A 22,207-nucleotide genomic window follows, 5' to 3' on the forward strand; every position below is an offset into this window, starting at 1 on the left:
AATTAATTGTTTTAGATGTTTTGGTATACCCGCAAATTTAAAAATAAATTTTAACATTTCTAGTTATTAGTAGCAATTCATAAAACAACAAAAGGTTGGCGGAAATACACGTTCTGAAGCACCAGGAATCCGAAACAAACAAAAACTCGATGATGTCGATCGGTCTGTTGGTCAGTCTGACGGCCTGTCTGTCTGTCACTCATTTCCGGCTAAACGGCTAAACAAATTTAAACCAAATTTAGTACACATTCTTAGACCTAAAAGGAAGAGCTGAAAAGGCTTTGGGGAGAATCGCGCATGCGCAAGTGTGTCAAACTATGATTTCCGATTGGAACCATATTTGGTGCACATATTCTTACATGGCAGAATCGCGCATGCTCAGGTGTGCGGGTGGTATCTGTCCTAGCAACAGCAAGTTTTTTTAAACTGACGTGGCCGCTACCGCTGCTAATGGTTGCATATGGTTCATGGCAAATGAACTGTAGCGACATCGAGGCGCCATCAAGTCGATAAAGAAGACGTTGCTTATATGGTGGTGTTTGCAGACATCCACTATTACTCAAAAATCCCATTTGAATACGTCCTAATTAGAGCATTCACATGTGTAGTATACATTGGTACATATTATTAAGAGGTTTCTTAGATTTTTTCATTTCAGTTAGAGTTTAAGAAGAACGGTGTGATTAATGGAGCTGAAGGGGTTGTTAATTATTGGAATATAATCCCCAAATCCTAGTAGTAATTCTTTTAATTTAGAAGAAATGTGATTGGGCCTATAAGAAGCCCTTTATTGGTGAATTTACCATTACGAAATCCTCTATAAGCTCTATCCATGCACAGTACGAGACGATTTTCGAAAGAAAAACATTTGTGCATTATCTCAATTTTCATTTCGTCTACAGTTTGGAACGTTTCTTCAATTGTATTGCGGAAACATCGCGTCCTCGTTTGTATTCACAACAAATCGATCCTTACAGATCGAGGTTAAAATTCGTGCGTTTGATATAGATTTGTGTATAAATATCTACTGTGAGAAGCACGCTAACGTAAAGTGACACGCAATTGATGACGTCCAAAATTTTGCCCTTTAAGCCTTACAAATGTTTGTAACAAACCCAGACCGTCTTACTGCGACATAAAACGGATGAGTAGTTTTAGTTCACGTATTTCAGTGTCAGAATATGGATTAGCACTAAACAGACATTTGAGATTTAAAGGATGAAATTTTCCCTCCACCTTTATATACAACAGTTCAACATCAGTTTTCTATTCGATCTGTTACGAAAAAATGGAAATTTCTATGGAAGTTTTAAAATCCAGTTCTGATGTTAAAATCCCATATGATCCGACTTTGGATCTGACACTTGTGTTAAGCAAAGATGATGGTATACACATCAGACACAGCCGATCACGCGTCAATCCATCCTTCAAATTCAATCGACATTCTTCAAAGTTTGTGTCGTAACTACGTCCATAGAACTGCTTTTACAACTGAATTAAAACCGGTTTTTTATAAACGCTAATAATAGCACCATAAGAATAGAAAAAATGTTACAAAACATAATACACAACGAATTTGTGCGTAGTTTCAAGAAGAGTTATGGAGAACCGCAAACCAGATTGAAGGCGAAGGAGGAGGCGCGAATGGGAGAGTAAAAACGTGCTCAATTTCCCCGACAAGAGAAAACATAAAATATGCACATGATAGTTTCGCCCTGTGTAAAAGAACATTGGTGAAATATGATTTGCATTACTACATGAAGAGGAAGAGGAATGGCGGAGAACGACGTGACGCCTGTATTCTTTGTATCAAATTTTTCGAAGCATACCGAAATTAGTTCAATAAAGAAGTGGTATGGTAGTTTTCAGTTCACCAACCGTGAATTTATGACAGAATTTGTAGCGTTTTGCACCCTAACAAAAAATGGAAAATTTCAGGAGTACTTACGAAACAGGGCATTCCAAAGTTAAGATATTTCGCCTTCTTTCATTGAAATCGTTGGACTCGTTTTACATTTTTGCGTATTTTTCTACAAATACTAATTCCGTCCGTCTGCTCGATAGGGTGGATGAAAATAAAGACTGCGATGTGTGGAAGCACATATAAACATTAGTCTTCTTAGCAATACCAATGAATACTACTGGTGTCCACGCGCGATAACTTGAGAACAAAAGCGAATTTTCGAATTCTGTTTTCGACAACAAATAACTAAGAATTAGAGCTTGATGGGAACACGTTAATCAGCCCAATTTGTGTGTTGATAGATAAAGTTAGAGGACTCAAAATGCGCTAAAATACGTTTTCACTGGTGTTATGTGCTTCATATGAATCTAGAAATTAGTGAACTGTAGGAGCTATAAAATCAATCGCGTTTTTAGTTAACCTCTTGAATATCCGCACCTATTTTCCACAGTCAAGTTTACATACGTTGATGACCATCCGGTATCGGGAGGTGCTTCGTAACGAAATGTGTTGTGCTGAAAGTATTTATATTGGTTCTAGGAGTTAGAAGATAGAAGGTAACTGATTTTAATTTCTAGAGTTGTGTTTCGGTCGTCGTTACCGCAAACAAAGTCTGTAATTAATTCGCTATTTGCAACCAAGGAAAAATTAATATTTTACAACTTCAATTCCGTCATATAATTATTAGGAGGTTTTAGTTTCCAATGGTATGTGAAAACGGACATTAAAACTGCAAGCCGATGCAGATTTACGCCGGTATCAGTTTGATAAGTGACCTTTTTCCAACCGGAGAAATTCAACAATGGGGGTTAATTAGAAGTATGCATTTAGAATTTTTATCTCGCACATTTAAGCGAGTGTAATAAACAGTAGCTAATTTAATTAGAAGACATGAGTGGTCGCAAAAGAAGCGCTGTTAATTAATTTGAAATTTAAGACCGATTACAGATTTTTAGGACGTCAACCGGCCGCACAATTAATTAAAGAAGTTTTAATTATTGGACGTTCTTATCTGAATACACTGGGCTGGTTGAGAAACCGGCGTTCCCTCCATGGCATGGCCGAATTTTATAAAAAGTACAGCCGTTGTTTAGAGGGGATCTTTTCTGCCTTTGGTGTTTTAACCAAATCGTTAAGATCTTTTGCCTTTGGTGTTCTGCTAGTTACATTTGTAAGTATCGTATTACATATTTTATGACACTTTCGGCACATTTGCTACTTTGACTTTCTATTCGATTAATTATAATATTGGCCCGTATGAATAAAAGTAAGCAAATGCTTATACTTGCAAAATTCAAAGTAAATACTCGTAACATGCCCCTTCATACTGGTCTGTTTAGCATGGTTTAGCAGCGCTGCACTGCGTCCTGTCCTTCTGCTTAGAAGCGATGCTAAGTCGCCCACTGCGAAGGAGCACTTACGAGTATTTACTTTGAATTTTGCAAGTAACGGGCGATCAAAAATGAGTTGCTGTCGAGTCGCCTTTGGAAGTTCAAGTGAAATACGATTTTCCATGTAAACAAAAATTTCAAAGGCAACTCGACAGCAACTCATTTTTGATCGCATAGTATAAGCATTTGCTTACTTTTATTGATACGGGCCATTGTTTCGCTATCCTGCATTTGTTTTCCTGTAGACACCGATAATAAATTTGTGCTTTATTGCTTTCATTCCCACTAGAGGGCTTGCCGTATGGGGCGTGCGCAGTAATTTTGTTTTAGTGCTTACGAAGTGACCGCCGCCATTTGCTGAGCTCAACTGATTCCTGGAACATCCGTTTACTCTGACTGAGTTTATCTAAGGCTTCCGAAACCGTTCCGCAAACCGCTACTACCGTCGACCTTGACTAGGTGCAAGGCCGTATCCCTTGGCGGCTCGAGTCCGCCTGTCTGTCCGTTCGTTCTGCTGGCATCACATCCACGTTGCCGTCGACTACTGCTACTTAATAATTTGTAAATTTGATTTTTCTTCTAATTAAATTGTAATCCTTATTCCGCTCATTAAATTATTTAAGTTTGATGCCCCTTGTGCGGACCGTAGTACCGTGAGTACCGTAGCATATCGGAAGTGTCAACAGAGGAAAAGGAATATCGACGAGACCACTGAACGGTACCACCCTCGACCTGTTGAATCCGGGGTTGAACCACTTCTAATGGGGGGGATGCCGGCCTCTGGAAGGTACAATGCTGTAATGTATCTAGAAACTTTTTATGTAACTGGGCACTAGTTATTTATTCCAAGCCAACAAATAATTATTTGTAATTGCTAAGTATCTCGATAATCTGTGAAGGTAACTGTATCTGAAACTAGTTACTATATTAAAATCTGTAACTGTATCTTTACTTTTAATTTTTTGAGGCTTTTATTGTTGAGTGTTTGAGTATTTTTTTCTTGGTAATTTGAGAATGATAATTCACAATACTTTTAATTTTTTGAGGCTTTTATTGTTGAGTGTTTGAGTATTTTTTTCTTGGTAGGTAATTTGAGAATGATAATTCACAAAGCTCATTTAATATTAAGGATCTCACAGAAATTTACAAGAAGTTCAAGTAGACTACTGACTAAGTGACTACCGACTTTATACTTCGCCTTTTATAGCGGAAAGAATTCAAAATAATTCTAACATTTCAAATAAAAATTTAAGGGTTCTGAAACTATAGAAAGGTTCTAGAGGGTTTTTAAGGAAAACGGAAGAAAATTCCAAGATCAACAAGATTCCACGAAGAATGGAAAACCTAGGGAGAAAGAAACTACTAAGAAAATTCTGAGTGAGCGATATTGTAGAAATTCAGAGGTTCTAAGACGCCAAGAAGATCTTAAGATGGCCCTCAAACGATTATAACCATTCTGACTGTTTTAGCCTTTCGAACTCGGTTTCAAAAGATCCCGAGAAGATTCCAAGACTCGAGGAAGTTTGAAGAAAATGCGATGGCGATTTTGCACATAATTTTTGAGTGCGACCGCCATCTTTAATTTTTTAAACGCTTTAAAAGCTCTTGATCCGTATTTCACAAAATTATGATTTATTTCTCACGTAATACAATAGTAGCCAGTCAAGCGTATGGCAAGATTTTTCTAATTTTTCTGCATTATTTTCTAATTTAACACACATACACCATACACGTTTAAGGTAGTAAAGAAATGTTGCTAGGTATTTAAAAAATTCACTCGCACAAACTCATGTGGTAAAAAAAATATGTGAAATAATTTCAAATGAAAGCGTTCCAATTTTCATGTTTAGATCTCAAACGGTTTGAGCGTGAGGACTTTGGTTCCATCTTTAATAGAAACCCTGTATATGTCCTTCCGTTCGATATAAAAGTATAGAGTGTGACACGTCATTATTTATCTTTTTTTGTCCTATGTCTCCTAACCGTAAAAATCCAATATGGCGCCCTTAAGCAACAAGAAAGTAGTAGGTAGCCTGTAACTTCTACATTTAGCGTGCTATGGAAATTCCGATAAAAGATTCAGGTTCTCCGAAAAAAGTGCCCATACAAGGTGCTAAAGGGAACCGTCCATTTCCGACCATTGAAACTAGGGAAAATGATAACAAAATTTGACTCTCAGTTATTTGTTAGAATAACAACTCAAAATTTAATGAGTCAAATTTCGTCAATTTTTGCAGACGGATCTATCGCCTCTTGGAGACGACACCTATTAATTTAACAAACCGGTAGGCCGTATCATTTTGTGCATGTGCACAAGTGACTTCCTTAATTACAGATCGATCTTGTTGCAATTTAACCACAGAAGTACCTCTGTATTAAAACCAAATTGGTCGAGTATATTAAATATGTCAAAAACTGCGTGCGCGCAGGCGCAGAAGTGAGTTTCAAGGAGTTTAGATGTGAATATCTCGAAAATTTGAGTCGGAAAATAATAGATGTCAACAAAGCGCATTCATCGGCGGGGTTAAACTCAACTTACAAATGATACATATTGATACTATATACAGGGTGTATCTTTTCGAGCGATAAAACTCTTCACTGCATGATTCCACATTATTTTCATCTAGAGGAAAATGTTTATTAGACTTTTTTACTAAAAAATAATGCGGAATCACGTGGTGAACAGTTTTATCGCTCGAAAAGATACACCCTGTATAATAATAATGTAATAATGTATATTTTGCCCAACAGATGTTGTATAGTGTTAAGTTTGTCTCGTAGATGAACCCTATTAATTTGGGGCACAGAATCCAGAGATCCATGAGTGCGGAAAAGTATATTTTAGGCGATACAACGGTTGAGTGATTTCCCTTAAAATGCGAGTAGGGAACAGTGGTAACACTGACTGATGCTCTCTGTTCACTTTGCGGCTGTATTTCCACTTATCGCCAACATTTTCACCTCTATTCGTGACCTTTCCATTGCATTTCAAACAAATTTGTACACTACTTGCTTTGAAGACTGCATGGTGGACCTCGCTTAAATCGCAAAATGAACATTGCAATCAATGCAATCAGCGATCGCTCTAAGTAAAAAAGATAAAAATGGGCGATTAAGATCGCCACCTAACAAACCACTAATTGATTCGAATAATGGTAAGGGGTGACGATCACGAAGCCAAATGAAAGTAAAAAATTAGGTGTCGCATGCGTCAGTTGATAACATAAATTATTCATTGGGCAATTTAGGGTGGTTGGAAGTAATGGAAAATGTCCCCAATTATAAAAGCATTGTAAAAAATAGCTTAATTGTTTCTAGCATTCTCTCATTTTTTATCATCGATTATATTGCCAATAATTTTTAAATAGTAACCGGTAACTATGGAGGAAGAGCGCAAGTGCCAATAAACTCCGTCAGAAAATTGTTTTAATTGATAAATAATGATACCTGCACCGCCAAAATTAAGGGTGACTTTTTTTATTGTCCCTAATGTTCACGAATGTGCTTTACTTTTTCTGGTCGTTATCCCCACGTGGCGTTTAGTGGCTAAACGTCGATTTCAATTTATTAAAAATTAAGCAGGTAGTTATTGTGTAGGTGTATGGACTTTTTGCTTAGCTGCCTCTCGGTAATTTGTTGCCAAGTCACGGCCGTAGCTACAATGAAAGTTCAAATAAAGCTTTCTAAATTACTAACTGAAACAATAAAAATATCGGCGTTTAGCGTTTAAGTTCGAGGGGTGAATACAGGAAATTTGAAGCGGAATGATTCGGTTCGCTAATTTTCTCACGGCCCTTAAAAAGTCATTGAGTTCGCATGTCATTAGGGAACGCAATTACCTAGGTACAACTTTGTTTTATGTATTTATTTCAAATTCAAAGGCGGTTAGAATATATCAGATTTAAAAACTGTTTACTCCATTACTATAAGCAATAAAAACAGAAAACTGGTCAAGGAGTAGAACAGGCAAAACGTGACTGGTTTAAAAAAATGTAAGATAATAAATTAACTGGCTGGATAAGAAACAAGTTATTTTATTTGAAGTCGGCCACCATCTTTTGAGCGTTGATTTTATAAACTTATATTAATATAATTAATAAAAATATACGTACGTCTAATACCCCAGTCCAACATTATGATTTACTACCATTCCCTTTACGTGATTATATTCACATTTTGCTGAAAAATCGAGCAAAAATCACTTTAGAACGTGCAAAATCGAATGAAGCGCGTAAGAAAAATTGGTCCCGTGACGATAAAAATGTAATTCCAAAATGCTTCTTCATTTTGTTACGACGGAATTGCGATGTGATAAGTGAAGAAATGTATAAACCGACGAACAAAGACACCCACCCTCGCAAAAGGCCGTATAACCACGGAATGACGTTCTCGCATCGCGTTGTTTGGTAGGTGAAGCATGCGCCAGAATCGTTAAAACCTTAATCGGCCTCTTAATCTTAAGAAGATACGCGATTTAAATTGGTCATTCCAAAATTAGGATCTATCGCTAGGTAAAATTTAAATAGGTAAACGATTGTAAAACCGGATTAGGAGTAGGTAAATTGCGTGCGGCCGGGCGGTAAATTGGTGCCCGTAGCTCTTTCACAAATACGCTTTATAATTTATCGTTACACGAAAAAATTGTACTCCTCAAAGGTGTACTGCATAATTTATAATTGAGAAAGTTAACATGCAATGCTTTTCGTACCCCAATAGTACGATGGCGACATCTAGGCGTCCGAGCACCAAGTTCGCTATGAAAGGAAACATCTGCGTTTGATTTGAAACAGTTACTTACTTGTATTAGACGATGTCATTAGTATAGACAAGGGGCATTCATCGTCTTCTAATACATATTCCGTATCCGGAGTTCCTGACAAAGAGGTAACTTGAACTAGACACCATTGCGATGGATCTGCTTTATGTAACCCGTACTTATCGAGCATTTCTCGAACTACAATACCAGCAGTATCCCTGATTGACAAGAGTAGAGTTTTGTAGGGAACGTCCCGACATAACGCTTCACCATAGATTTTTAATGTTCCCCCTGAAACAAAAATGAAAGTCATTAAAGAACTTATACTCGCTATTTGTTATTTGCATAAGAAAGTTTACAAAAACGTTTCTGCAGTTTCATGCAACCAACCTCAGGGATCAGTAAAGACCTCTTTTGGTTTAATCCACATTAATGATAGATTTATATGTGCAATTTGCAAATGATAGCTGTAAATTACAGAACCACATACGTTAATCAATTTGTCTTAAATAGAAAAGACCTTAAAATTGCTGAGAATACTTATGGATAGAGAACTAATAATTAGGAATGATGATATCCTTCCCATTATGGATGCACAGAGTGACTAAACTTTATCGTTAGTATGGGGTAACTCTTAAAATATAGAATATAAATAAATGTTACAAAGAAATTGACCCTTGCAGTCTCGATGTATTTTTTTTACATAAACTTGATGTTGAAAACCAAACTGGCCTTGGGCAAAAGTTGCATTTTTCCAATTTTAGATAGAAGCCTATAACTTCTTTGTTTATACAGTATTAAAAATGAGCTGACATGCTACTCAGACGCTATTTTCAGCGCAAAGTTGTTTTTTTTTAATATAAAGTCTAGTTAAGTTGTTAGTTAGAACAAGCATTTTCTTGCTTTTTATTCAGCATTAATAAAAACAAATTCGAATACTATAGCTGAGGCATATTTCAATCAATACCCAGTAAGATGATAACCAATCTGACCAATTATGGAGCATTTGGGAAGCCGAGACAACAAAAATTATACGATCCAAGATTCGGAGGAAATAACTATTGGTGTAATTGGAACCCTAGCAGCAAATCCCACTATATCAAGTCGCCAAATCAAAGCTGCATCCGGAATTCACACCTTACACAGTAGAAAACAACAACTGTTGCTGAATGATTTTGAGCAAACACTGCAATTTTATCATTGGCCATCTTCAACATTATTTTACAGGAACATTGTCTGGACAGATGAAGCCCATACCAGTAGTGCTGGAATCTTTGACGATAGCTGGTGGTCAGATGCCAATCCTCATCGAACCATGGATATTCAAGCATTGGGATTTTGGTTTAGTGTGTGATGTGCACTCTTTTGGATTTATGAGATCTGGCGAGGGAAACTCAACTCACAAAGATACTATGATAACATAAACCGGCTCGTCGTTGAGGACTTTCTAGATGATCTTCCCTCAGTAGAGAGAAATAGTATAGTAATGTTTCAACAAGACGATGCACCAACTCGAAAAAAGTTACGTAACTGTTGAGAACCCATTTACAAGATAGTTGGATCAGTAAGGCGGCTACCAGGTTCACTTGACTTACGCCGCTTTATTTCTTCTTTTGGAGACATTTGGGGACAAAGTGCGGAGAAATAAGTGTTCTTCAAGTAATTTCCAATTCTCCAATAAAATATGGGGTGTTCCATTTATAAATCGGAAGTTTGATACGCCACTGGAATATTGCGTGCCACTAGTGATCAGAAATATTTTAGAAGCATGGCGACGGTAATAACGGGCGATCAAAAAAGGATTGACGTCGAGTCGCCTTTGGAAGTTCAAGTTAAATATGATTTCCCAAGTAAACAAAAATTCCAAAGGCGACTCGACAGCAACTCTTTTTTGATCGCATAGTATTGTGCACAATTCTGCTCCGATACCTTTTATGATAAAGGAATTATGATCCGAGGGGTTTTAGATTCTACACTCTGTAGATGGGTGGAACTAGAACTGGTCCCCGAAATCACATGAAGGGCAAGAGGAAAATTCCGAAGATAGTGATCGATGTATTTGGAAAAAGGCTAATATGAGAGCCTAAGGTTAAAATGTTTGGGGCGTGACTTGATAAGATCTTGCCGTTCCTCCCACACGTCAAGGCGGATTGCAACAAAGTCATTACTGTGCAAAAAAAAGGTGTAACAAATATAGCAAATGAGTTCCTGGGTCACTGAAAATTCACCTCTCCATGATGTCGGCGCACCCATAGTCTAAGGCTAGGTCTCAATTTGTTAGAGACGGACGAACAGGAGCTCCTAGGAGCGACATAAAAAAAGTCAGAATTCCATGAAATTCGGTATGTTATTTATGTATTTATGCACCAGTATTTTCACGCGACTTTAAAAAAAAAATTATGTGCATTGACAAGTAAAATGAGGTCTTTTTCTAAGTAGCTAGGAGCGCCCGCCAGACCATCTTTGACGTTTTGTCATTCATGGGGTCCACTCGCCCTCTAAAATTGCGTACATGGGGTAATGATTGACGGGCGAAGAGCGGGGGGTGGGGGGGTAGGGTGGAGGGGGGGGGGTGTACTAGCCAAGTTCTGCCTTCCGGGTACCGACTGTGTAGCTCAGTGGTAGAGATAGCCAAAGGTCGGGTGTTCAAACCTGGGCTGAGGTAATTTTCATCTGTGGCACAGATGGGAATTTCCTTAAATCAGTTTCAAGTATTCTGCCTGCTACTCGTGATTAGGTTTTCCCAATTCGTAATGTACAGTAGTACAATATAGAATGCCTTAAGACCTTCTGCCAGGGCACCTCTAAAAAGCATTATGCGGGTCACTCTGTAATGGGTAAAAGCCTGTTGAGGGCTCAGAACAAAAGGGACAATAAATAAATAAATAACAATTTGTTCCAGATACAGTCAGTGCTAAATTAACTGGCCCTAGCACACTTTCAGACCCGTATAGCCCGTATAGCATCACATATGATAAAAAGAATAGAAATTCTGATAACAAATTCAGATTCTCCGAAAAAAGTGCCCGTAGATGGTGCTAACGGGAATGGTCCATTTCTGACGGTTTAAGCTTGAAAGATATAATGAAAACGAAATTTTACATTTTCAGTTTTTCGGTTTCGGTCACATTTTTCAAAAATTTCAAATGCGTTTTTTTAGTCACAAAAAGGGACAATTTTGTCCCAATTTAACCTACATTGTATCTCTCTTGTATTTTTAATTAATTATAATTAATGAGAGAATTAACAAAATCCTTTTTAATTTTTTTTTATTGTCTTACCTAAAACAAATCTAAAATCTAATGAAATCCGTGATTATTTACTACTGACAATGATTTCCAACGATTTCTGTCGATTTCTTGTGACTGCCGATAAACTACCAAAAATGTACAGGTACATGATGGTCAAAGATTAACCTCATAGTCTCGATGTATTTTGTTTGAGATAAACTCAATGTTGAAGACGAAACTGACTTAGGTACAGTCTTTTGTTTTTGAGTTACAGGCAAAAATTGCATGATAAGAGCCTATAATTTTTTTGTTTATTAAGTTATTAAAATGTATTTATCACAAAAGTTTCTTTGTAACGATTGTTGCATAATCTGCGGTGTTCAAAATAAGTATACCTGACCAGGAAAAAAAGTGTTCGGATGTAATCTCATTTTTGTAAATGGAACACCCTGTATATTATAATCTGTAAACTTACCACATTAAATTCTCTTTTCAAAAGTAGCACACCAGGGATGATATAAAAAAAGATTCAAGAGAAAGAAAAAATTCAAAAAGGTTAAAAAAGATTTTAAATAAGATTAAATAATAATATAAAAACCTTCATCTTTGAAATTTTTGAATTTTTTTAATGCTGGGTGGGTATATTTTATTATGCAACGAGAACCTTGACAAACTACACAACTGGTTCAGCAACAATTCTCTGGTATTGAATGGAGGGAAGACTAATTTTGTTAGATTTCATAACTTCCAAAAACCAACAAATATATTGACTTTAAAAATACAGGGTGAAGAGGTGCAGCATGTACACGAAACCAAATTTTTGGGACTACATATTGACTACAATATAAATTGGAAAAAGCACTGTGAAAAGCTGGCTGCTAGGCTGAGCTCCTTAAATTATCTGTTTAGAAATTTAAAAAATGTTATAACGCTCGCGCAATTAATAAACATTTACCATGCTCTGGTGGGCACTATCCTTCGATACGGGATATGTTTGTGGGGCACATCTACTTACTCTCACGAAGTTCTTGTTGCACAAAAACGCATTATTAGGACGATTGCGAATGTTCAAAAATTCATACATGCAGGAATCTTTTCAAACAATTCAACATTTTATCTCTAACCAACTTATACATTTTAGAAACATGCAAACTAATTTTCAGATACTCACATACATTAAATAAAAACAAAGACATTCATAATCATAATCTCCGCGACAACGACTTTTACAGAATTCCGCACACCAAATATAACATTGGCTTGAGCTCACCCTTTGTACTGGGAGTAAAAATGTTTAACAAATTACCTGAACAAATTAAATGCTGCAATACACAAAATAACTTTAATAAGAGATTACTTCTATACTTAAATAATCACTATTTTTACAATATCAAAGAGTTCCTTGAACATGCTTAACTGTGATATTATTTGTCTGTTAGTAATTATATGTGTATTTGACATGTCCTATACCTACCACGGTCCATGGAATAAAAATATTATTATTATTATATTATTATATTATTTTGGAAAAGAAACTGATCTCTTTTTATATTAAAATATACAGGGTGTTCCGTTTAAAAAATTAGGTTGGGTCCGATTACTTTTTTACCTGAACCACCTATAGTTTAAGAGTTACTCCATACTAACGCCCGAATATGTACTTCATATACTGAGACGCCACTCGACTTTATTGACTGTTGGAATTGGAAGTTGGATTGTTTTGGAATTTTCAAAAACTAATATCGGATTCGCTAATTTCACGTTAAAAACAAAAATAAGAACTCTTTCGCATATTCGTATACGAGCGTGCGTGAAGTCAAAATTAAAAAAAAATATTTACAAAATCAAAACGGGATTCCTAGAAACCTAGGTCCATCCTTCTATTATCTGTTATGATTACTGAGCAAAAATTAAACAAGACATTTTAAACCCTCGGTTTATTTGGAAAAAATGCTTGTCTTATTTTTTTAATTAAAAAAGTGCTCATGTTTGCCTTTTGCCCGTGTCCCGTCCTTTTGCATGCTACTACTAATTTGTGTCAAACCTTGTCTACATTTGTCCCCAATAAAGCTCAATAATTTACTACGATATTTTAGTTTTAAAAATGCAGTTTATGTGCTCAGGAATTGTACGCAATTTATACTTGTTGACATAGCTACTTAATTGGCACATACATATACTACATAAAAAACAGTTTTAGGTTGCAGTCTCCAAAAACGGAATAGAGGTTTTTTTTTTTGAAAAATGAAATTTCTACATAAAAATGGCTGGCAAAATTTCTCAAACCTTTTGATGTGCCAGACAGACTATGTAGGACATATATTTACATCAACGTTAGCATCGCTACCGGTAGACGAATGAAGCAACTATTTTCTTTCGTTACCAAAAAGTGCCAAGTAAAAACACTGAAACAATGATGGGGCATCGTATGTTTCTATCGCGCTATACTTACGGGTAATAATAGCCGGAATGGGAATGGCCCTATACCTATCAAATGAGAAATAAACCAAATTAATAAAAACAAATTCGAAGTTTCTCACACGGACGGGCGAACCAGCAACACGAGTAATAAAGGGTTCTGATGTTTGAAAATTGCACACAATTTAATCATGCTACCATTGAATAATAATTCAGATTTATTATTCAATGATGCTACATTGCTACCAGCTGCAGTTTCAAAGGCTATACCCTCCAGAGCAACATGACGTAGCAACCAGGTACTCATATTTAATAAAGCAATGTCAATAAATTTAGAACACTATAGATAACATAAAGATAGTGAGTAATAGACGATAGTTGCAACAAAGTGGTTCATATGCCATATTTAGATTTATAGTCAATTAAAAGTTAGGTTGCCTAACAGTTCATTAAGCGCCGTGATTTCTATATCAGCTCTTTATAATTATTCAATAACGTGCAATTATAAATTATATAAATGACGTGTATTAAATAGAATACACAACGGGTAGGTATACAAAGAAACAAAAAATTCAAGAAATATAGGAACAACAGTTTCATGGTACGAAGTAACATGCTTGTAATGAATCGCACGGAATAAGTATTTCCTTGAAGAATTTAATTGCTATTTGTAATTAACAAAATTATTCATTTTTCACACGATTTGCTGATGTAATTTTTAAATATTTGTACTACCGTCTTACACAAAGGAAGATCGGTATAATGTTTAACTATTAAAAAACAATTTATTTCGAGTTACAAGTACCTACGCTACTTTTTGAAATGAATCTTTTATTAATGAGGGTTAACCTTAACAGTTCATTTTGTTTAACAGGTCAATGTTACTTAAGTATGAATTGTGCACGGAAAAAACGCATTAGTACTTGGCTTTTCTGTAAGAAATGAACAAAAGCTTGCGTTTTGCTAGTTATCGAACATGTTAAAAAAAGTAGTCTCGTTTTTGGCGGAAATGGTTTCCATTCTTCATCCGGACTCCAATCCAAATCCGCGATCGTTCTCCCCTTCACCTACGTAAGTATACAATACCCACGCATATAATCAGATTGTAACCATTTTTAGACTGTTAAATTAAAAGTAAAATTATTTAACGTCTTTGTCTTTTATTGTAATTTACGCTCTTGTAACATTTTAACGTCTATTTCACTATTTCAATGTCAATCTCGACTTACTCGGCTACTCCCGTATTAATAAGCTAATCGCACTTCACATCGGTCTTTAGTTCATCGAAAAAAAGGCCTAATAAAACAAAATTCACAGTTATGCTAGCTAAAATGTGCACATGCGCAGAACAATTGTTTTTGTTTTACTGAAAGATTGCCCTTGGCAGTAGACCCTAACAATACAGTTACAAAAATACACATAGTATGAACAGAATCAACTTTTTTTATTGGTTGAACGATTGATTTGCCTGAAAAATTCCTGTCCCCGACAAAAGTGTAAAAAAACCGTTTATTTATGGACTTCCAGATATGTTAAGAATAGATACCTGGACCGTAACAGAATCGGAACCGGAAACCGTTATTTTTAGAAGCGGAATAGTTATATTGCTGGAAAACAATTTTTTCTCGCTTTCAGTAGTTGATGGTTGTTTAATAGTAAATTTATATAAGTGCTCGAAGACCACAATGTTACTTTGGATAACACAAATTCTTAAAACCACTAACGCCTTTTAATTTTTATCGATTTTTGTATTTTGGGCGAATAGTTTCTGAGTACGGTCCTGTCGAGTTGTTTGCGTATAAAGACTTGGGGCGTGTTTTGAGGTATCTAGACATTCTGGTGATTTCATTGGGTTCCAGAAGTTTGGTAGAATAGATTCGAATGGTCGATGGGAGTTGGTCCGAGGTATCCGTGGGGCAGTACGCGTGAAACCGCGATAAGGACACGCTGGAAGGAAGCCACGAGAGCGTCTGAATGAAGCGTAAAGAGATGTGAAGAGAACGTGCAGGAGCAAGGGTGAGATAGGTTGGAAGCAGGGATGGCGAGGAGGGATAATGAAGAACGCTTCACAGAGGCGTGAATGAATTATGCGCGAAGAAAAGGTGAAGCATGTGTTTGAAAGAGAAGTGGAAAAAGATGCAAAAATGACCTGAAGAATGATGAATTTGGGGCACACCTTGCTCCACAATTTTTGACCCAGAATTACATCATTACAAAAGAAAACTGTGGTGAGAATAAAACTATAGTTTGCGAGCGTTTTCGTCTTCAAAAAATCTCTACTTTAATTTTCCAAAATAATAACCATTCCTCCTGGGACTACAGCCCCCACATTCTTGCAAAGAGGGCTAGCCAATGAACTGGCATAAGGTATGTTCCATACAGTGTCGGCGCCAACAGTCGACACCATTCGTACTTCAAAAATTAAGACAGAACAAATTGCAGTCAGTTTTCTACGGATAGCGGGATCTGAAGGTAGGGTAATAAGGAATTCGATGCACATCGAAAATAAGGCACCCTATATCAATTATAACTAGCTAACTAAGATGCAAATTGGAAACAATTAAATATTTTATGTAAATGGTAGGAGTTTAAAAGATTCGTTAGAATACAGGAACCATTTACTTTCCTAGAAATTTACCGACGCCCTTTCTCCTCCATCAGTCTTGGTATTTATGACAAAACACAATTCTCTACTTCAACCGAACTTCTCGTCTATTTGCTTTTTCTTTTTTTTTTTGCAAAACGATCCTACCTGTATCTGGACCGCCGTCTTTCGATCGAAACTGCTGCAATTTCCGCTCCAATATCTGCTGCCTTCGCCGCCTCATGACCGCCTCGGGATTCGAAATAGATCTCGTGAACGACGTTTCCGGTAATTCTGAAGCAAGCACCAATCAATTAATAGATCGGAGGTGTATTGACGCGTTAAACGAAGCAGGCAGCAACGCTCGTTAACGTGTTCCAAATTACAACTTTCATTTATTTAAGTTAGAAACCATGAAAAGTATTACGAGATATCATTACATTGTTAAATTATAATCTAAGCGAACTCTTTCTTTCATTCATTTCGTGCCTGCTTAATTGTTACCTGTGTATAATTTTTCCGCGACCCCGTCGTTTTTGTTCTTCCGCTGGCCATTTTCACTTTTCATCCTTTGTAACTTTTCCTGCTTTTTTAGCTGCTTCTTTTCGCGTTTTGATAATTTTCTTCTAAAACTAGCGTTCGAGTCGTGGGATTCAATGGAGTTATTCTGCAAGGTGAACGATTGGCTAAGTAATGGAAACGTGACAGTTTCTCGAAACGTTACCGTTTTTTCGTCGATGTTTTTCAGCAGGAATCGCCCTTCCCGGTCGTCAACGTGCCAATTTAATTGAACGAGTAGTGGTTTTTCGTCGGGGGCCATTCGCCGTTCGGAACAGTTTTCGTGCAATTCGTATAAGGCGTAAGAAGGCACTGATAGCATACGCATATCGGGTCTAAATTTTTCTATTAAGGTTCCTATCACATCTTCAACGGTAGCGTCGGATGCTACCCGTATACATTTTGTTGCAACTTTTTGGCCCGAGTCTTGAAAATAAAAGCGCATCACACCGTGGAATTCCAAATCCTGGAACAAAAACATACATTTAAAAAAATCCAGAAATTTGTTTGAAGGAGAATAAGTAAATCATAAATACCAACGTTGAAATAATGCACACGTGTAGATAAAATCTATTCCTTTCGCTAGCCCTGTAAAAACTAATAGGTACGGTGCAAATAAAAACCGTTAATAAATAATCGATTATAATCGTTTATCCGTGATCAAGTTATCAATTAAATTATTATAAGATGAAAAGTTATCGATAATTTGTTGCCCAAGAAGAAACATATACGAAGTCTTTAAGCGGCCCCTACACGATCAATATTTACGTCAATATATTGTACAATATTTTGTGCAATACTATTATTTGCCCAACCCACACGGTGCAATATTATTGTTCAATAAATTAGTTCGCAGGGTGATATTTGTGCAGTCAACATTTGGAATAATAAGAAGACAGTAAGTCGTGTGGCTATAGCTTTAGTTATAGCTTGAAAAAAAAAGGAAAAAAAAGAAGTGCAGGTGGATGGAGGAATGGTTTAAAAAAAGAAATAAGTACACTCATGACAATCTGTTAAATGAACTAAGAATTAATGAACCAAGTGATACACCTCGATACATTCTAAAATGAACTTTCTTTCTTCATCTTTCCCCTTATTTGTAGCCATGGTCGATGTTTATTCCTACTCTGTTAACACAGAACTGAACATTGCACAATATTACCAACAGACGCACCAATATTTACTAGATTGCACAATAAAAATCAAACAGTTTTTGATTGACTCAATATATTACGCAATCTTTCAATGTGCCCTACAGACGCTCAATACTATTGTACAATGTAAATTCTTGTGCAATATATTGACGTAAATATTGATCGTGTATGGACCGCTTTAGTGCTGATATCTAAATCAGTCAGGTAAACAGCTGGGAGAACACAATTCTTGCACGTATGTAGTATTTTTAACAAAAACACGACAAAAATTATTGCTTGAGCTAGAGGCGTAGCTAAGGTAGGGCTGGTAGGGCGCGTGCCCTTTGCCGCTCAAAGGGGGACGCTAAAATCGCCAATTATTAAGTTTAAAAAATTGAGAAGATATCACAACAATCGACATCATATCAAACAATCTAACAGAATCAGTGGTGTGCTCAAGTGGTGCCGATGAAGGACGCATTTGTTCGTTCGAATTCGACACTTCGTGTGAAGTTTATTTTGTGAGGTGAGTCTACTTTAACTAATCCCGACCGACCGATCTTCATACTTTTGTATTTGAGAGCTACAATAATGGGACAAAGGTTAGGTATGAGAACCTAGCTCAGTAAGTTAGTATAGAGCGCGAAGAAACGGAAAAACTGATTTCGTAAATATCATCGATATGTTTGCGTCGCAGAAGCTGAGGAAGGTAAAATTAGTGTAACGCCTTCACGGAGATATTACGCCCCTGGCTTGGCCTACTTTTTGCAATTACAACAGATGATACGAATGAGAGTAGAAACACAAAAAAATGTGCATCAACCGTGACCGGTGCAATTTTATAACTTGCAATAAATGTTAACGAAGCAAGATATTTTTATTGCATTCCGTACACATTATGTTTAGGAGTGACACATATAAACCATAACAAAAAGTTTTACTTTGGTCTTGGGAATATTAACAGCTTTACGATTGATCTATGGTGTGTCCTAAAAGCTTCTTTACAAGTGAGACAGTGTTGGAAAAACCCACCATAACAGGTAACAGGTCAGATGACAAAGTGTTCCTGTGCGGTGGAGGTACCCGTCTCTGGGTGGCGGATAGGGGGACGCCCATACAACTGAATCGGCTAGCAGCTAGCAGGGAATGCGAGAACCAGTGGACCTTGGACTGGTTGGAGAGGACTTATTAGACTCTGGGATACCGCGTCTCTGAAAGTTCGGAGGCCTGTCCCTAGCGTAACCAAGGTGATGGCTGTGTTATACGAGCTCCCGAATGACACGGCCGCCATCTTGAAGCGCCTCCAGAGGCAAAAATCCTGGTTTCAGGGGAGTATATGGATGGTGTCGATAAGGCATCCTATCAGGCACTCCAGCGGCAGAACGTTTGTGACGAAAGCGAGTGGCCCATAGTGCCATTGCGACCGAGAGGGCTCAATGATTATCTTTATTATAAGTCTTACCTATCTAATGGCTGATTTATTTCAGGGATCTCCTAGCTTTAAGACTTCAGCTGAAAGATGACAGAGGACGGAGCAGGCACTTGGTGGTCTGCTCAGCCTATCTCCCGTACGACTCGGAAGAGCCTCCACCAACCAAAGAGCTGGCTGAGTACTGTCGAAATAGTGGGCTCCTTCTTGTGGTTACTTGTGATGCAAACGCACACCATCTTGCGTGGGGTAGCACGGACACGAAGTCGAGAGGAGACCACCTTCTGGAGTACTTGCAAAAAACTGATTTGAATGTTTTAAATCAGGGAGACGCTCCTACCTTCGCCACAGCGCGAAGTCAGGAGGTTGTTGATTTGACATTGGGACTCCTTTTGGCAGACTGTTCTAAGTGTAGTGCAGTATTTATTAAAATTTTGCGGGGAGTGGGGGTGGGCCAATAGTATATCTTTTGCAAATGGGCTTTGAGCATTATACAATACGTTTTGCATTAAACAAAAAAGTCCAATGAGACACCCTGTATACTCAGATATTCAATCAATAATGGATGTGCGAGCGTAAATAATAGACATAATGAGCAAATACTAAATAACTGCAAAGAATGTTGTTTTAATTATTAGATTGGTCGTGATGCTGTTTGCACGCATTGCCGGCAAGAAAACGCGAGGGAAATCTAGCCTTCCTTTAGAAAACCTACCTATACAATTAAGAATGACCTCGCTATCATTAGAAATACGTAAAACAATATAATACGAATTCAACAACGGATTTGATTACTGTAATTTACCAAATTGTAGATTTTTTATCACGTTTTTATTGCCAAATAAAGTTCTTAAATAAACCGTAATACCATTGTATTTATAAATACAATGGTAATACGTACCAGATCGGAAGCTCCGATCCTTCGGTTTTGAGAGACCCAACCCAATAAGACCCCTCGTTTCTAAAATATTTCTGGTCACCACTGACGTGCTGTATTCCAGTGGCGTGTCAAACTTAGGTTTTATTTTAATCGAGATTTTAATGTTTAACAGTACAGTAAAAATGTTGTAGTTTCACCTATCCAGAGGTACATAGAGGTAAATGTTTAAGGGGGTGCTATTTGAAATTTTTTAAAAATATGACATTTGCGAAGGGCAATCAAAAATTTTCGATAAAGTGCTTAAACAATTTATGTGAATGTGACAAGAGATTTTGACCTGTGTCTCAATTTAAAACTTAACAATCAGTGCGATTTTGTTTCTCTGAAAAAGCGGTCAAATGGAAAAAATCCTTAAAGGTAAGGGTATAATAAATTGCTGACAGAACAGCTTCCTAGCTCAAACCAAAAATCATGTCTTTGAATATGGTGTGTAGAGAAAATACGTTTCCCACGAAGTTGATTATTTTTCGATGTAGAATAAAAAAATTCAATAAAAGGTATAGGTCTCTATTTGAAAAAATTAAGTTTCCTTTCACTAAACTTAACCCTAAAGGACAATTATGTGAACATGTGCATAGCATGCATCATTAAATGAGTTCATACATATGAAGAATATTTTATAAAAAGCATTTTTTGATTTCCCCGATAGTTTACGCAATAATCTCAAGATAAATGGGACACCCTATATATAAATTCATTAGGACTGTTAGTCGCCAAGTTTACTGCAACTCACAAAAGAAATGACCGCTACACCCCAATTCGTCTGGCATATGCAGGTATAGTTAAACACCAATAAATCATCCTCTGAAACTGAGTTCTTTTCTAGGCAAAAATACTTGCTTCAAAAGTATCGTATACAACACGCTATTTGCATTACTGTTCTCTCCGAATTCCATGTCTTAGTGATACTCGGAAAAAAGCGAATTTACCCTTTATTCAGTTAATAATTCTAATTAGTTCGCGATAATCGATAATTTTTATTTTATGAACCGTTCTCTCGTAAACGCCTCGGTCCGGGCCTCACGTTGGTGCGACAATTCACGCGCATTTTTTATTTTTGTCTGTGTTTATTCCTAATAATTCATTTAATGTCTATAGTCAACGTTACTCGTATTTGAATGAATAACCACTCGAAAACTACGTTCGTTAATAAAAAATGTGGATTACCTACTATTTGAAAAAAAAGTTCTATGATGTCACGGCGCTAAAGACTCAGATATAAAAAAAAAACGTTTTTGACAGTTTTACATCCTTTATTTATTATTATCTATTTATTTAAAATATTTTAGTTTTTTAACTTGGATATTTTTTGTCTTAAAACCTGGCACAATTTTTGTAGGTTATATACAGAAAAATAAGGTCTTTCGAATAACGTAATAAACATTTTGGTATTTAAAAAAAAGTTCGATGTCATTGCGACGCTCTAAAACTTTTTCCAAAGATCCGGCCGGTTATTTTTCGTTTCCGTAATCCGTATACCTAATATACATATCCAAAATGTGAACAAAATCCACCCAGCCGTGACCACGGAAAATTCGTATTTTTTAAAAGTCGCGTAAAGTGATCTAAAACAGTGGTCCCATCATAAAATCTATTGTTGTGTACAATATACAGAATTTGTATGGTTTATCGTTTACGTCAATATTTCAGCGGATTTAAATGGATCGATTCGAGTGTTACGGCAACCCATATTTCGAGAAATTATAACCATCCATGTTAAAACAGAATCACTACATTTATAGTCTTATTAGTCAATAAGCTTATGAATAATTACTTACACAGAAAGTCATTAAAAATTAATTAAA

At 36.6% G+C, this 22,207-nt stretch overlaps 1 protein-coding gene across 5 annotated transcripts in view; it reads right to left on the bottom strand.

Moving 5' to 3' along the window:
• Positions 1-17,366, bottom strand: part of LOC116171606 (afadin-like) — a 61,069-nt gene extending 43,703 nt beyond the window's left edge. For 2 of the 5 annotated variants that reach the window (XM_031488547.1, XM_031488545.1), the window contains exons 1-4: positions 17,067-17,366; positions 16,847-17,009; positions 16,511-16,636; positions 8,153-8,401 (exon numbers count right to left, since the gene is read on the bottom strand). In XM_031488547.1, coding sequence (XP_031344407.1) covers positions 8,153-8,401; positions 16,511-16,636; positions 16,847-17,009; positions 17,067-17,345 — 817 coding nt within the window. In that variant the 5' untranslated portion in view covers positions 17,346-17,366. Of the gene's footprint in view, positions 1-7,466; positions 7,722-8,152; positions 8,402-16,510; positions 16,637-16,846; positions 17,010-17,066 lie in introns of those variants that run through there. The other 3 variants (XM_031488546.1, XM_031488548.1, XM_031488549.1) reach the window with 3 other exon arrangements.
• Positions 17,367-22,207: the final 4,841 nt, after the last annotated feature.

Source organism: Photinus pyralis, unplaced genomic scaffold (assembly GCF_008802855.1).
Source record: "Photinus pyralis isolate 1611_PpyrPB1 unplaced genomic scaffold, Ppyr1.3 Ppyr1.4_LG5, whole genome shotgun sequence".
Classification (NCBI taxonomy): Eukaryota; Metazoa; Arthropoda; class Insecta; order Coleoptera; family Lampyridae; genus Photinus; species Photinus pyralis.